This window comes from Haliotis cracherodii, unplaced genomic scaffold (genome assembly GCF_022045235.1).
Source record: "Haliotis cracherodii isolate W230 unplaced genomic scaffold, xgHalCrac1.p SCAF_8, whole genome shotgun sequence".
NCBI lineage: Eukaryota > Metazoa > Mollusca > Gastropoda > Lepetellida > Haliotidae > Haliotis > Haliotis cracherodii.
Genome location: NW_027266341.1, coordinates 27888436 through 27906512, shown reverse-complemented (window position 1 = coordinate 27906512; position 18077 = coordinate 27888436). Strand labels below are relative to the sequence as shown.

Sequence of the window (18077 nt, the reverse complement as noted above, 5' to 3'; positions counted from 1 at the left end):
TTTTCACCAGCTAGCAACTCTGGAGTAAGAATTGCTGGGAGACAGGCACCAGATTCAGCCTTCTTCTCACCAATAAACTCTGGACTATGAAGCACAGGGCCAGTATTTTGTTGCAACAATAATCAGTTGTTTCCGTTTAACGACAGTCTACATAGTGTTCAGGAAGAACGTGAATGTGCGTATTGCAGAAAACCTGTAACTATGATGTTAATGCAACCTAATGAGATGTCATAGCACCTTATGATATCATCAATGAAATGTTGCTGCACATTAAATATTGGAGGAAATATGAATTTTCTAGTTTGCTCTGATAAGGAGCACAGTTAGTTTAATGATCTGTTACAAATGAATATTTTATCTTACTTAATAGCTATTGGCAATTTAATCTGTGGATTGTATATCATATCTGTGGATTATATTGATATATGTTAAGATTGTGGAATTTATGAAGAACGATAAACCTTTAAAAAATAAATTGAAAACTTATGATCAGAAATAGTAACATAATTTTTTTTAATAATGACAACATTGGTGTATAATAATAACTTTATTGATCATTTATAACAATAATGGCTGTAGTCGTGGCAACTTCCAAACTTTGGTGAATTTGTAATTTATCGGCCTGTCATCATTCAGGCGATGTTTCTATCATGAAAGTGTATCCAGTGGATAAGCTGACCCCTTTCTACAGAATCTTTTTTCTGGTCCTTTTTTCGGCTTATCTGCGGACATATAGGGTATATGTTCATACCATAATTCATACAACGAAATAGAATGCACACTGACCCCTATATTGTTCACCTGAACAGTTCAGATTAATCATTTCAAGTTTTAAATTAAATAACAAACTAAAAGTAAAAATATTTTTCTGAAATACCCACCAACTGACATCTGTTTATCAATGTCACTGTTACCAAGGTTATAGAGTGCCAGAAAAATACATTTCAATTGTTCTATCGTCTTATAAAAATGTGTCGTAAATATTGATTTTCATTCCTCTTTCTGTTGCAGACCCCAATGAAGAAGCCGTGCTGGAAATATCGCTTTGTAAGTCCTAGTGTTGTCTATGTGTTGTATTGTGAGGAGCCATGGCTTCATGGAGCTTGTAACAATAGATGCCCATAGATCATCATGTGTCGTGTTATGATCTACACTGTATAGCATGAGACTGGTCTCTGCTGTGGATGTGTCTCGTTAGTATGTGAAATGCTGCAACTAGGGTACCATTGGTGTTCACGAAATGCAATCTATGTCAAACTGTAATGTGAACAAAACTGAAATAACTTTCTTTACACTGTCAACTCATATGTGAACCAAAATGAGACAATAATTAGAACCCATGGTCATCAAGAGGACTGAGGATGCTCTTGTTATTGTTTATTTAAAGTGTGAAAGGGGAGATAATCCATATTCCATGAGGGTTTTTTCCCCGAGAGTATATAAATATAGGTCAAGGTGGTATTGTTTTCTTTGTCTGGTTCTTTTTTTGACCATGTGGTCAGTGGTGATGTTGTTGAACAGTAGAATGAAAATGGCTCCCTTATGAAACATAAGAGGATGGTGATACTGTTAGTGATGCTGCTGAACATTCCCTGTTGTGATTCCATGGTAACATTAGTTGCCAGTGTCCCATTGCTCATGCCAGGAACTGGTGGTTTGCCTGCACAGACTTCATTATTGACAGTCATGATGTAGCTGGGATGTTTCTAACTTGGCTTAAAACAACATTCACTCACTCCCAATGTCTGGCTGTGATCATTATGATGTGTTTAAGACGCTAACAGCAGTATCTTGTACACCATGTACAACACTCTATAGATTTAGTCTTGAAACCTCTTAAAATATATTAATTCAATTAAATAAGAACTCAGATGTGTATTTGAAAAGAAACTTTTAGTTACAATTAGTAAAGATAGGGGCAAAGCAGTTTGAGTATCTATGTGTTCCCGGAGACTGTGATTTAGGGAGTTTTGATAGTTTTGTCTTGTCTGGAAGCTAGGAGATCTAATGTTTCGTACCTTGCTTTGCGGAGTTGCACCCCTTTGCTGCAGCAGGATCAGCTGGTAATGGGTTTGACTCCCAGTGTTGATCCTTTGTCACTTTTCTCCACAAACGCCATAAAATCCAACTCACTGATTTCTCCCTGTTCTGTTATTAATGTTGAGTATTGCGGCTCCTATCTCTTTCATTGTACTTTAAAAAGAATTGGTTTACAGATCTGCAACGGTTTACAAAAAAGTTGAAATTAATCAGTCTGGAAAGAACTACTTTTTTATGGAAACTGCTGACAATTTAAGTAAACACTCTATACTTTGCAGCAAAACCTAAAAGATTGACTTGACAAACATGGCGATATGTTCTTGAAGTGTCTTGTTATATTTTTCAGCCCCATATATGAACCAGAAATGTTTTCACAAATACCTGTAACCAAGAATTTACTTAATGACCTCTTTTATTTTATGGTTTACAGATTCTTTGCTAACCAATATGCAAGGGTAGGTCGAAATAACAAATAGAAATGAGTAAGTGTAGCTCAATAACTTAATTTGGGGGCCTACATTTTTGGGGTCAGTTGATTTGGAGTAAAAACTAAATGCTGATTCCGTTTAAAGTGCAATATGTAAAATATTTTACACTACATGGCTTGCTCTCAGTTTTAGGTGGCCAGAGAATATATACATATATACAATACATTTGATCCATTACTATGAGATCAGATGAACTTATGAAGATATGTTTTTATCGTTTTCAAATCCATCAATGATAGCACTGTCAGCTTTTCTGATTGCGTATTTTTACTTGGTCGGTTGAATCTGTAATTAAAATAAATAGAAAATAGTGTTGCCTCATGCTAAGACTAGAACATAGAGAAACTTTACTGAATTTCACATTGATTAATTTTGAAATATGCTTGCAAATGCTACAGTGCATTATATTCTTAGTCAAGATCAATATTGAGAAAGTCAGCAATTTAATGACCAACTGAAGTGTGAATTAGTGTTATGATAAAAGCAGTTGCTTTGTGTAACACACTATGTATGTACACCTCTCTGGAGACATCCATTATTTTTTCACGTAATAATTACTACGACTACCAAGATGTGTTATTATTTATGTATTTAGAATGCATGTAGTGTATACGTAAAAAGATTATTCATGTTATATCACAGTGGCAGTTTTCTCACTGTTGACTGATGGCAGTTTGAATACATGAAGTTCAATACAGTTTTATTGATGTTTGTGTTTGTATTGTGTTGGTGATGTGTAAATGTGACTAGATTCTATTCCTGATGACACTGATAAAAATGAGGAGTTTATCTCCTGCTTATGTGATGATTTTGGAGAAGCTGTCCGTGGTAACTATGGTAACACAATAGATATTCAGTTACAAGAAGTGGTGTGCACCAATTTATAATATATATATATAATATATCATATATATCATTGCAGTGAACATAACACTTTGAAGGAACTATTGTTGTACGAGAGTTGCCTCCCCTCAAATTGTCTCCCTTTATTGTAAGTGTCTTGCCCATACACAAACTAGTGATGCTCTTTTTACATTAGTTTTGTTTGACAAGGCAAAGTATCATGTAGGATCCTAATCACCAATATGTTCTCCAGTTGAGATGGACACCCTATCATGAAGGATCCTAAACACCAATATGTTCTCTAGTTGAGATGGACTCCCTATCATGTAGGATCTTAAACACCAATATGTTCTCCAGTTGAGATGGACACCCTATCATGTAGGATCCTAAACACCAATATGTTCTCCAGTTGAGATGGACACCCTATCATGAAGGATCCTAAACACCAATATGTTCTTCAGTTGAGATGGACACCCTATCATGTAGGATCCTAAACACCATTATGTTCTCCAGTTGAGATGGACACCCTGTCATGTAGGATCCTAAACACCAATATGTTCTCCAGTTGAGATGGACATCCTATCATGTAGGATCCTAAATACCAATATGTTCTCTAGTTGAGATGGACACCCTGTCATGTAGGATCCTAAACACCATTATGTTCTCCAGTTGAGATGGACACCCTATCATGTAGGATCCTAAATACCAATATGTTCTCCAGTTGAGATGGAAGCCCTGTCATGTAGGATCCAAAACACAAGTATGTTCTTTCTTATTGACATTTCATGCACCCTTATGAACAGTATCTTAACATAGAATTTTGCAACACAGCAGTTTTCAGTGTGTGACAAAGTCAACATTTTGACATCTTTTCCAGTAACACTTCCAGACAGGTAGCTGCTGCCTTGTACACAGGTACAAAACAAATCAATCCATGAAAAAAACAAAAATCACTATAACAAAAAAAGAATTTTTTTATAGTAGAAGCTATTCATAATTTATTTTTATGTAGTTTTTTTGTGTGCAGGAAATTAGTCTTAATATCATAAGTGAGCAAGATCTAGAATGAAGGAAAAGGCATATCAGTGCATTAGGGCTGGGACGAGTCCAAATTTAATACCCGGGTACCCACCACCCTATTACCCGACCCTACCCGGCCATGAAGAGCTTCTCAGAGTTGGGGCCTAAACATACAAAACAATCATCTTATTAAATCTGACCATATGCATATAAAAATATATTGATTCCCAATTCAATTTCACAGAAAATATTCTATGTGTATGAAGATGTTGGCCAATGGGTGGAGGGGTTGAGCAGAATTCTTCTTGTGAATTTTTTTATTACAACAATTTGATGTGAAAAAGAAGGGTCATAGTTCAATATTTTTTCTCCTAATTTTCAAACAAATTTTGTACTCTTGCTTTTCAATTTTACTTATTTTGTTGTAATTTTCACATACAGGTTAAACATTGGTTTTACTTTTGGTTGAGGGTTCAGAGAATCTTTTGTGTGTAGAATCTAAAATTGTTCCTCCTTTTTGAGTGTGGTTCATGGTTTGGCAGCATGATACCTGTGCTCCTGGATTTCTATAATATTGTTATATTGGAGTTATATGCATCACTATGGAGATCCTCCCACATGGTTCTGACATGTCCTGATACAGGTGAAGTACTGTTCACAGCAACATTTCCCCCTATTCATTCACACCCACAAAATCATCTTGGGACTGACCATTTGATATTCTGGTGGCGAACCTGGGATTATATATTGAGATTCGATATTTTTTCAGCTACGTATCAATCTTTTAAAAGAAAAACATTTTGCAATAATGTAATTTTTGTGTTTACCAGTAATATTCTTCTGCATGTCGTAGAGAACTCTGTGTAGATGATACTGTATTGAGACTGTTTTATTTTTTCAACCTGTTGTTTTTTATGCTGAAGTATGTTGTGTGACAGAGGGTCAGTTTTTGTATGTACATACGCTGTATTTCAGCATTTTTATCATATATTTATCATGACACATTTATTTTTTCTATTTGTTATCTTTTGGGTATTTCCCCATTCTTTCTTTACACTTCCACCGTTTTCCGTTTTGTTAAACTTTAGCATGTTCCAGTAAATGCATGTTTTTGAAAAATAAACATTATTTAAATGTTTCTGGTGTCTTGCTAGTTTTTGTCTAGTACCATTGTGGTGTTGAAGGGATGCCACATCTATATTATATCAGAATTGTAGATTTTGTAAAAGGAACAAACTATTTTAGCCTTGTTTTCAAATAAACTTGCGCAAACTTTTCCAAAAGTATAACATTGTAAAATATGTTGTTTTCTTATTTCAAGATTTTTTTCCAATTAAAACCAAAAACATTTGAACCAACCTTAACATATTTTCGTTTGACCACCTGCATCTCCACCAAGACATTCCACTAATTTTTCGTTTTGATATCTTGACATACCTCATTCAGAGCATTAACTTACAAGAGCAGATATTGAAGCAAGTCTCCGTTGAAACCTGCTCGTAAAGCAAAGACCATTTTTGCCAAGTTTAATGGATCAGAATGCACACATTTTCTTTCTCAGCTCCCTGTGGAGTATACAAGAATAGTTTATGGTTGGATGATGAATGCAGTAAAACAAACATGTCAGTGCTGATTCATTCTTCCCCATCTCATCTTCCCGATTTAAGGGCATTAACTGACTATAAAAAACCTGTTCCCACCCTTGCCGAACTAGGCTGGAATCCGGAGTTACATTTTGGCTGGACTAACAAGTCTATGCATAGTTCAATAAAAATCGAGTAACGAACTAAATGCAACATGGATTTCAACGTGCAGATTTCGGTTGACTGCAGGATTTTCAAAGCATGTGTACCTCCAAATCTTTTCATGTTCTTAATCAAGTTGCTAAAGTGATTTGGGGGCACGGGTGGTGCAGTCGTCTAAGGCGCCTCGATTCGCTGTGCAGAGTTGAGTCCCCTGGACACGCCAGAAACCTATGATTGTGGTTTCGAATCCTGGTTAACCCCGATTATGTTTCTAGGTTTGTCAGCACCATACCCGTGCTCGTGGGTTTCACCGAAGTGGTAAACGTCTGAGACCTGCATCACTTCGGGCTTTCCCACAACATTAAGCTGACACGCCGTGATATAATTGGCATAATGTTAGAAGCGGCGTTAAACCCAACTCACTCACTCACTCAAGTGATTTGATAAGATCCATTTTATTGCAATATAGATCCTGATTATCGATCAGATCGTCTTGTCTGGACCACACTACACACAGTAGTCAGAGCCAAACAGTCATTGATCATGCCTATTCCATCTTTTTGGCTATGTGTTAAGGACTGGGATTCATCTCCTTGCAAGACATGATAATACTTCTGATTTGAAATTTTCATATATGTCAATGTTAGATGAGTCTTCCTGCAGGTAATGGAAAGGGGCGAGTGATTATAAGTAGGGATAGGACGGGTAGCTAGGGTACACGGGTCGAGTGGGTACAGAGGAGGACCTGGGTACCCACAGGACTACCTGTACCCGTGTTTAGTCACGTGATACATTGTTTAATAGCGAAAATTCATTTCAACTCAATGGTTACACCACAAGTCAATAGTGTTCCCATTTTTATTTGTTTGAATAATGGTAAAAGCTTCCGTCAACTTGAGTGTTTGCCAGGGCTCCAGTAAAAAACTTACCATTCAAACATTTTGTACCCAACTCTTGAGACCTACAGCGGGTAGGTTTGGGTAATAGGGGTTGGGTTCCAAGGTAGTAATTTTGGACTCTTTCCATGCCGAGTGACAAGTGTTCATACTCTTGTGTACTGTGCATGATGTTTGTAGAACTGGTCATGCTTGAGTCAAGGCTACAAGGCTACAGTTGGTCAACATTAAAGTTGCAATATGATCTGTGATACATTCATCTTGTGGAGCTGTATTCCATTCTCAATGAGAGTGACTGAAACTCAATCAAAACATATTTTGTAAGCTTGCATCTATTAAACGAATAATGGTTTGTAACTCTGAAGTGTTTGAAATAGCATTTTTACATGTCAGTTTCAGACAAGATATAATGCCTCATATATTTTTACAGATACATTCTGCATGATTCTGACAGGGCCCACTTGCACAAAGCGATCTTAGCGCTAAGACTATTGTAAGCTTATGTTAAAGTATGCGAGTTATGATCATCTTAGGGCTAAGATTGCTTTCTGCAAGTGGGCCCTGAAATGTAACTCTAGCATTGCCAACATTCTTATCCAGATTGTCATCATTTACATCATAGTTCTCATACTTCCTATCTGTGCTGCCACAAAAAAGATAGGGTTGGGGAAGTCATCACAAAGCTTTTGCTCACCATACCAAAGACATGAAGCCTGATCTTGGTGTTCTCAGCCGTGAAAATGCTGCAGTTCATGCAAACCACTCACTCAAAACACTGAAAGCTGAAGAGATGATAGGTCACCAAAGTTCACTGATAATTAAATAGATTTTGATGCCTGGAAGGTGCTATTCTTTGTGAGAGACAATACTTGTATGATGATGAAGATGACGACGATGATGTTGATGGTGATGATGATGAAGACAAAGATGATGATGATGATGATGACGACGACAATGAAGATGATGACGAAGACGATGACAATGATGACAACAACGATGATGATGATGATGATGATGATGATGATGATGATGATGATGAGGGGCTCACATATACTCACATATACTCGCATGTAGTTGATGTGTACTGTCTTTGTTGCAGCCTGCACTGACCTGCCCACAGACAGCAGTGGACAACCACCCAACCCCCTGGTAGTGGTGCACACCATGACTCCCCCACTCCAGCAGCTGTGGGTCAAACACAACCACACAGAGGTGGTAGAGGTGAGCTCCACCCTATATGTCACATGGTACATGTATGAGTCTAGGCAACATGAACAGGATATACTTGGAGTTTCCAGGGCCACATGTTTGTCATAATAGTCAACCATAGTCAGGATTAATTGATCATCTATTGGTCATCAACTCACTGGAACATTGTTCTTTCTATCAACCACTGGTTTGGTCAGCCCAGAACTGATTATTTCGAAACAATCATGATGCCGCTTGAAAATTGCTGAATCAGCACAAAACATTATTCAGTCACGTTACACTAAACTATTCTCTGCTAATGGACATCTAGATTAGTCAGACGCCATCTGTACACTTAAACTGTAAAATCTGTAAAAAAAGAATAACATCTTTTTCATTTCCATATTATAATATTTTCAGAAATGCTACAACCCCCAGTTTCTGAGGACCATTGGTTTTGGTGGGAGTGAAGGTGTGGAGACCGGTACCCGAGTCCGGCTGACCGTCTATCATGTTGTGGAGAGGATGACAGGAACTGTAAGTGTTGATGACCATTGTCACATCCTCCATGAGCTGGAGGTCACAAGCATACGAGTGAGTGATTGAGTGTGGAGATCAGTGTTGTCTGGGTCACATGGAGACACGCATTGGGTGAGGAGATCAGTGTCGTCTGGGTCACAGGGAGACACACATTGGGTGAGGAGATCAATGTTGTCTGGGTCACATGGAGACACACATTGGGTGAGGAGATCAATGTCGTCTGGGTCACAGGGAGTCACACATTGGGTGAGGAGATCAATGTTGTCTGGGTCACATGGAGAGACACATTGTGTGTGGAGATCAGTGTCATCTGGAGATCAGTGTTGTCTGTATTCCCAGCCTCCCCAACCTGCCTCCATTTATATCTGACCAGGCCCTAAGTCAGTTCAGAAATTGTTTCAGTGAATATTATTCTTGCATATCCAAGTGGTAACTAAAGCAGAAAGAATGGTGTGAAGAACACAAACACGTGTCAATAACGATATTGGTGTGGATAGTGTTCTTGTTAACAGTTTGTTTGTTGCAGATGTCACAGCTGGGTCAGACAGTGTTCTCCCTGCAGGATGTGCTGATGGCACCCAAGATGAGCCTCTCACAAAGTCTACAGTAAGTCAGGACACACATGCCACACACAGAGTCTACAGTAAGTCAAGACACACACATCTCACCCAGAGTCTACAGTAAGTCAAGACACACACATCTCACCCAGAGTCTACAGTAAGTCAAGATACACACATCTCACCCAGAGTCTACAGTAAGTCAGGACACACACATCTCACCCAGAGTCTACTTTAAGTCAGGACACACACATCTCCCCCAGTCTACAGTAAGTCAAGACACACACATCTCACCCAGAGTCTACTTTAAGTCAGGACACACACATCTCCCCCAGTCTACAGTAAGTCAAGACACACACATCTCACCCAGAGTCTACAGTAAGTCAAGACACACACATCTCACCCAGAGTCTACAGTAAGTCAGAACGCACACATCTCACCCAGAGTCTACAGTAAGTCAGAACACACACATCTCACACAAAGTCTACAGTAAGTCAAGACACACACATCTCACCCCGAGTCTACAGTAAGTCAGAACACACACATCTCACACAAAGTCTACAGTAAGTCAGAACACACACATCTCACCCAGAGTCTACAGTAAGTCAGAACACACACATCTCACCCAGAGTCTACAGTAAGTCAAGACACACACATCTCACCCAGAGTCTACAGTAAGTCAGAACACACACATCTCACACAAAGTCAACAGAATGTCAAGACACACACATCTCACCCAGAGTCTACAGTAAGTCAAGACACACACATCTCACAAAGTCTACAGTAAGTCAGGACACACACATCTCACCCAGAGTCTACAGTAAGTCAAGACACACACATCTCACTCAGTGTCTACAGTAAGTCAAGACACACACATCTCACCCAGAGTCTACAGTAAGTCAAGACACACACATCTCACCCAGAGTCTACAGTAAGTCAAGACACACACATCTCACCCAGAGTCTACAGTAAGTCAAGACACACACATCTCACCCAGAGTCTACAGTAAGTCAGAACACACACATCTCACACAAAGTCAACAGAATGTCAAGACACACACATCTCACACAGTGTCTACAGTAAGTCAGGACACACACATCTCACACAGTCTACAGTAAGTCAGGACACACACATCTCACACAGTCTATAGTAAGTCAAGACACACACATCTCACACAGTGTCTACAGTAAGTCAGGACACACACATCTCACCCAGAGTCTACAGTAAGTCAAGACACACACATCTCACCCAGAGTCTACATTAAGTCAGGACACACACATCTCACCCAGAGTCTACAGTAAGTCAAGACACACACATCTCACCCAGAGTCTACAGTAAGTCAAGATACACACATCTCACCCAGAGTCTACATTAAGTCAAGATACACACATCTCACCCAGAGTCTACAGTAAGTCAAGATACACACATCTCACCCAGAGTCTACAGTAAGTCAAGACACACACATCTCACCCAGAGTCTACAGTAAGTCAGGACACACACATCTCACCCAGAGTCTACAGTAAGTCAGAACACACACATCTCACACAAAGTCTACAGTAAGTCAAGACACACACATCTCACCCCGAGTCTACAGTAAGTCAGAACACACACATCTCACACAAAGTCTACAGTAAGTCAGAACACACACATCTCACCCAGAGTCTACAGTAAGTCAGAACACACACATCTCACCCAGAGTCTACAGTAAGTCAAGACACACACATCTCACCCAGAGTCTACAGTAAGTCAGAACACACACATCTCACACAAAGTCAACAGAATGTCAAGACACACACATCTCACACAGTGTCTACAGTAAGTCAGGACACACACATCTCACACAGTGTATAGTAAGTCAGGACACACACATCTCACACAGTCTACAGTAAGTCAAGACACACACATCTCACCCAGAGTCTACAGTAAGTCAGGACACACACATCTCACCCAGAGTCTACAGTAAGTCAGAACACACACATCTCACACAAAGTCTACAGTAAGTCAAGACACGCACATCTCACCCCGAGTCTAAAGTAAGTCAGAACACACACATCTCACACAAAGTCTACAGTAAGTCAGAACACACACATCTCACCCAGAGTCTACAGTAAGTCAGAACACACACATCTCACCCAGAGTCTACAGTAAGTCAAGACACACACATCTCACCCAGAGTTTACAGTAAGTCAGAACACACACATCTCACACAAAGTCAACAGAATGTCAAGACACACACATCTCACACAGTGTCTACAGTAAGTCCGGACACACACATCTCACACAGTCTATAGTAAGTCAGGACACACACATCTCACACAGTCTATAGTAAGTCAAGACACACACATCTCACACAGTGTCTACAGTAAGTCAGGACACACACATCTCACACAGTCTATAGTAAGTCAGGACACACACATCTCACACAGTGTCTACAGTAAGTCAAGACACACACATCTCACCCAGAGTCTACAGTAAGTCAAGACACACACATCTCACCCAGAGTCTACATTAAGTCAGGACACACACATCTCACCCAGAGTCTACAGTAAGTCAAGACACACACATCTCACCCAGAGTCTACAGTAAGTCAAGATACACACATCTCACCCAGAGTCTACAGTAAGTCAAGATACACACATCTCACCCAGAGTGTACAGTAAGTCAAGATACACACATCTCACCCAGAGTCTACAGTAAGTCAAGACACACGCATCTCACCCAGAGTCTACAGTAAGTCAAGACACACACATCTCACCCAGAGTCTACAGTAAGTCAGAACACACACATCTCACACAAAGTCTACAGTAAGTCAAGACACACACATCTCACCCCGAGTCTACAGTAAGTCAGAACACACACATCTCACACAAAGTCTACAGTAAGTCAGAACACACACATCTCACCCAGAGTCTACAGTAAGTCAGAACACACACATCTCACCCAGAGTCTACAGTAAGTCAAGACACACACATCTCACCCAGAGTCTACAGTAAGTCAGAACACACACATCTCACACAAAGTCAACAGAATGTCAAGACACACACATCTCACACAGTGTCTACAGTAAGTCCGGACACACACATCTCACACAGTCTATAGTAAGTCAGGACACACACATCTCACACAGTGTCTACAGTAAGTCAAGACACACACATCTCACCCAGAGTCTACAGTAAGTCAAGACACACACATCTCACCCAGAGTCTACAGTAAGTCAGGACACACACATCTCACAAAGTCTACAGTAAGTCAGGACACACACATCTCACCCAGAGTCTACAGTAAGTCAAGACACACACATCTCACACAGTGTCTACAGTAAGTCAAGACACACACATCTCACCCAGAGTCTACAGTAAGTCAAGACACACACATCTCACCCAGAGTCTACAGTAAGTCAGAACACACACATCTCACACAAAGTCAACAGAATGTCACGACACACACATCTCACACAGTGTCTACAGTAAGTCAGGACACACACATCTCACACAGTCTATAGTAAGTCAGGACACACACATCTCACCCAGTCTACAGTAAGTCAAGACACACACATCTCACCCAGAGTCTACAGTAAGTCAAGACACACACATCTGACCCAGAGTCTACAGTAAGTCAAGACACACACATCTCACCCAGAGTCTACAGTAAGTCAGAACACACACATCTCACACAAAGTCAACAGAATGTCAAGACACACACATCTCACACAGTGTCTACAGTAAGTCAGGACACACACATCTCACACAGTCTATAGTAAGTCAGGACACACACATCTCACCCAGTCTATAGTAAGTCAAGACACACACATCTCACACAGTGTCTACAGTAAGTCAAGACACACACATCTCACCCAGAGTCTACAGTAAGTCAAGACACACACATCTCACCCAGAGTCTACAGTAAGTCAGAACACACACATCTCACACAAAGTCAACAGAATGTCAAGACACACACATCTCACACAGTGTCTACAGTAAGTCCGGACACACACATCTCACACAGTCTATAGTAAGTCAGGCCATAATATAGGCGGAATAATGTTGAGTGTGGCATTAAACAACAAACAAACAAACAAACACACAAACAAACACACACATGCGCATGTGCTTCAACTGTGGCAGTGATTGTTATATTACTGTTGTTTCTGCCTTCAGTTTACTTCAAGATTTCACTAATACTTCGATGCAACATGCAAATCAATAAGTCATTGTTTTACTATGAACAAATAAATATCTCCTTGACAAAAAATTGTTTGCCTCTTTGTATAACACTATACATTCATAACTTCTTTCAGTGGCATTTAGAAGTTGGTGTGATGAAGAAAGACAAGTTCTATGGATGAACAACTTCTTTATTACAATTAGTGCTTGATAAAGGTGTTAGGATCTATACCAAAATCTCACACTAATTGTAATAAAGAAGTTGTTCATCCATAGAACTTGTCTTTCTTCACTATGCATTCATGTCAATGTACCTGATTTGTCTCACTGTTAATGTGGTAACCACACATAAGTTTTATAACATTTTCATTTTCAAAGATATTTCTACAGCCGTCTGACCGTTGAACAGGAGATAACACAGATTGTAGTGCTTTTCACAAGGAACCGAGAAGGAGGTAGAATTGCAGAATTTTGTGAATGTCAAACTGTCCTGAGAGAGTGGCAAACCTGTCATGCTGTTTTCATGAAAATATCTATTTCCATGACAACAGGACGAATGAGATGAAAGATGGTGGAAAGATCACGGTGATGGCGTGGATAAATGATGACAACACCTCGCTGGTTGACATTCAGAGGGAGAAGGTATGAGCCAGAGAACAGAGATTATTATTGTTCATGTGCACAAAAACAGCCCCGCATGAAGAAATATATGTGATGGCATTTTTTATACATTGGAGCATGATTTTCTGATCATGTATGATGGTCTTGTTGGCAATGGTATATGGATCTATACCAAAGTGTTGCTATGGAGTACAACAAAGAAGTTGTTATAAAACAATTGTGTCAACTTTGTTATCCATCAACTAAGAAATGCCTATCAAACAATTCATTGTCATGTGGCCAATGAATACCGACCTGTCCCACACAGGCATCATGTAACCCAGATACGCTTGGTTGGGATATCCTCGTCCAAGTCCTAGGTTACGGCAATCTCCTTCCCAGCGCCTTAGTTACCCTCCTCATCACTGCTACCAGTCTGCAAGCTCTACAAGAATCTTGAAATTTCCTCTTTAACCCCAAACGTAGTGACATTTATGTCTTCGGGAATGCCGTTATAGCAAATTTTGAAAAAGTTTACGACTGACTTACCATATTTTCATGAGTATAGTGCGCACTTTTTTTCGAAAAAACACAGCTGTTTAGAAGGTGGTGCGCATTATACACGAATTATGAGTTTGGATGTTTTTTTCCCCCATGGAAAGACATTACCGTGAGCACGAAACACCGGAAATACCATGTCAACAAATCCATACTGAAGTACGCAAAATAATCATGTAATTACACTGTCTGGCTATAAAAAGTGTTCTTTGTATATCTTGACTTATGTTTGTAACTTATTTCATTAATTTTATTCAAAATTCCTTATAATATAATATATTATACTATTTTGCAGATGAATTTATGTTTGCTTAATCAGATTGGTTCGAGACTGCAGACTAATGGAAAAGCACCCAACTTCCCCCTTGCATTCTTAATATACTAATTACATGATAGATGAAATGAAATAGAAATTCAAATTGACAAACAAAGAAAATGATGTAGCTGGGGGAAGAGAATTCAGTGTCATGGCAGTCATCACTTTTTTGTTAATATAACGGTCAGTCGGCTGCATGTTCAACTCCAAGCATGGTTGTGGCCACCTATCCCACTGGGGAGCTGTGACTGGTGGAAGCAATAGTATACAGAGCTCTGTGAAAGGGATATTGCTGTGAGGAGCTTGGGGGTACAAGTGTCCATGTTTGCTGTGCAGAGTTGTTTCCCTTGGTCATGCCAGAATCCTCTGACTCGGGTACAAATCCAAGATTTACTGTTTGTCAGAACCAAACTAACTAATGCTCTCAAAATGAAGACCCATATAGATCTGGGAAGAGGATAGGTCTTCCGTAATCCATGCTTGCATAAGAGGCGACTATGCTTGGCAAAAGAGGGGACTAATGGGGTTGGGTGGGCAGGTTTGCTGACTTAGTTAATGCATGTCATCGTATCCCAATTGTGTGCATTGATGCTCATTATATCAATCCCTGGATTGTCTGGTCCAGACTTGATTATTTACAGATTACTGTCATATTTGTGGAATATAGCCGAGTGAGACGTTAAGCAACAAACAAACAAAATCCCATACTGAACAGACACACAAGCTTAGGAAAGACTACTAGTATCGTGGCATAGACACATCTTAAAGCACTAACTCACTCCGTATATCTGCTGGTTGAGTTAAGTTGGCTGTCCTAAAGCCCACCAACCAATTTGTCCAAAACGATTCATGATACTGAAATAATGCTAGACACATCTTAAAGCACTAACTCACTCCGTATATCTGCTGGTTGAGTTAAGTTGGCTGTCCTGAAGCCCACCAACCAATTTGTCCAAAACGATTCATGATACTGAAATAATGCTGTGGTGTTAAACTTAACTCCCTCACTCACTCACTCCTCCGTGTTGCAGGGATCTGATGGTGCTGCAGCTGAGAATCTGCGCTCCAGACCCAAGTCCCTCAGCAGACACAAGGACATCCTGAAGACCTACTTCGACAATGTCATCAGCAAGACATTCCGCTTCGCCACCAACAACGACAGTCACGTTCTCCAGGTGCAGGAGAATATGGCGGAGAGTAAATGGACGTTGGACATCCCTGCCAAGTTGCTGTGAGTTATACGAAGGTCAAGGCCTGATCTTTGAAGTAGAAATGGTACTATCAAGGGACGGGTAACTCGGTTACTTTGGTCGGGTACTTTGGCCCGTGGGTCCTGAGTTGGACCCGAGTACCCACTGTACTACCTGGACCCATGGTTAGCCACATGATATATTGTGTAATGACAAAAACTCAGTGGTTATAACTCAGTGGTTACACTAGAAGTCGCTAATGTTAGCATTTCCTTCTGAGAATGAACACATTCCTTTTGACTTCTTTATCTTTGAGGGGCGGTCGGGTAGCCTAGTGGTTAAAGCGTTCGCTCGTCACGCCGAAGACCCGGGTTCGATTCCCGACATGGGTACAATGTGTGAAACCCATTTCTGGTGTCCCCCGCCGTGATATTGCTGGAATATTGCTAAAAGCGGCGTAAAATCAAACTCACTCACTCACTCACTCACTCTTTATCTTTGAGAAAAGATAAAACTTCAGTCAACTCAATACATGTATCTAAATAGTTTTTGATAGGGCTGTGGTAACACAGTTCCCAATCAGACATTTTGTTCCCAACTCTTGAAACCTGCAGTGGGTAGGTACCTGGGTAGGGTTGGGTAATAGGGGGTCAGGTTCCCGGGTAGTAAATTTGGACTTGTTCAAGCCCTTGTACAATCATTACATATCACATATCAACACCTTTGGTCATTGTGATCATGGCAATATGAGTGACATGTCCGCTCGCAGGGTACATAAACATTCAGCTTAATGTTAAAGTCGGGGGCACGGGTGGCCCAGTCGTCTAAGGCACCGTGATTCGCTGTGCAGAGTTGCGTCCCTTGGGCACGCCAGAAATCTATGATTGTGGTTTCGAATCCTGGTTTGCACCGATTATGTTTCTAGGTTTTTCAGCACCATACCCGTGCTGGTGGGTTTCACCAAAGTGGTAAACGTCTGAGACCTGCATCACTTCGGGCTTTCCTCCCACATTAAGCTGACACGCCGCGATATAACTGGAATACTGTTAAAAGCGGCGTTAAACCCAACTCACTCACTCACTAATGTTAAAGTCTGTCGTACTAAACGAGGAAGGCTTCATCCAACTGTCACATTGCACCATCAAATTTTGCCTCGTCAAAGAAACCACAATAACACTGAGTGTGTCATGGTACACTGGAGATGAAACTACTCCGTCGTTTCGACCTCATTCTCAACACCTGTGAACTCTGAATCCATCATTAACTCATGTATTGAGTCTACTGAAATGTATAAAGTGTGTCTCCTAATAAGAGATAAAAATACTGTATCTTCAATGTAGAGCTAGGCTACCTGTTGAATCAACCACACAAAATTGAATTTGGAACCGAATGCGTAGCGTGAAGTTTCCTTCTGTTGTCAACACTTACCCATGTTACCCAACTCATGTATGCAATGGTTGTTACTGTCAATCCTCTACTGTTGATCCTCCACCTACTATATGTATTCTGTACAATGTCTCTCATTCAGTATTGCTTGACAATGGTATAAGGATCTATACCAAAACGTCGCTTTTTACAGTACTGTATTAAAGAAGTTGTTATCCATAAAATTGTGTCTACCTTGTGTCTAGCTTTTTAAATTTATCGTGGTCATATCTACATGTAACCTATATTAACTATAAAATTAAGAAAATCTTTCACATTTTCATTCTACACCGCGCATCACTATTATGACATCATTTTGATCATTGAGACGCAAAAGATATAACGTCACAGTCGCATATAGGAATGCGCCAAATAGTAAGCTCTTTTTTCTCAAAACAGAATACATTCTCTTTGAAGATTTCTATCATGTTTTCTGCACAAAATGTTTTGACACATCCCCAGAATATTGTGGTAATGTCAGCTTCCGCGACTCTGACTGACCTATCAT

General features: G+C 40.1%; 1 protein-coding gene across 2 annotated transcripts in view; it reads left to right on the top strand.

Annotated features, from left to right (window-relative positions):
• The window catches only part of LOC139449642 (inositol polyphosphate-4-phosphatase type I A-like), a 51251-nt gene that overhangs the window by 9535 nt on the left and 23639 nt on the right, over positions 1 to 18077 (top strand). For both annotated transcript variants that reach the window (XM_071231119.1, XM_071231120.1), the window contains exons 6-11: positions 1012 to 1047; positions 8132 to 8253; positions 8641 to 8757; positions 9287 to 9366; positions 14032 to 14122; positions 15986 to 16185. In XM_071231119.1, the coding sequence (XP_071087220.1) occupies positions 1012 to 1047; positions 8132 to 8253; positions 8641 to 8757; positions 9287 to 9366; positions 14032 to 14122; positions 15986 to 16185 (646 nt within the window). The remainder of the gene's footprint in view (positions 1 to 1011; positions 1048 to 8131; positions 8254 to 8640; positions 8758 to 9286; positions 9367 to 14031; positions 14123 to 15985; positions 16186 to 18077) is intronic.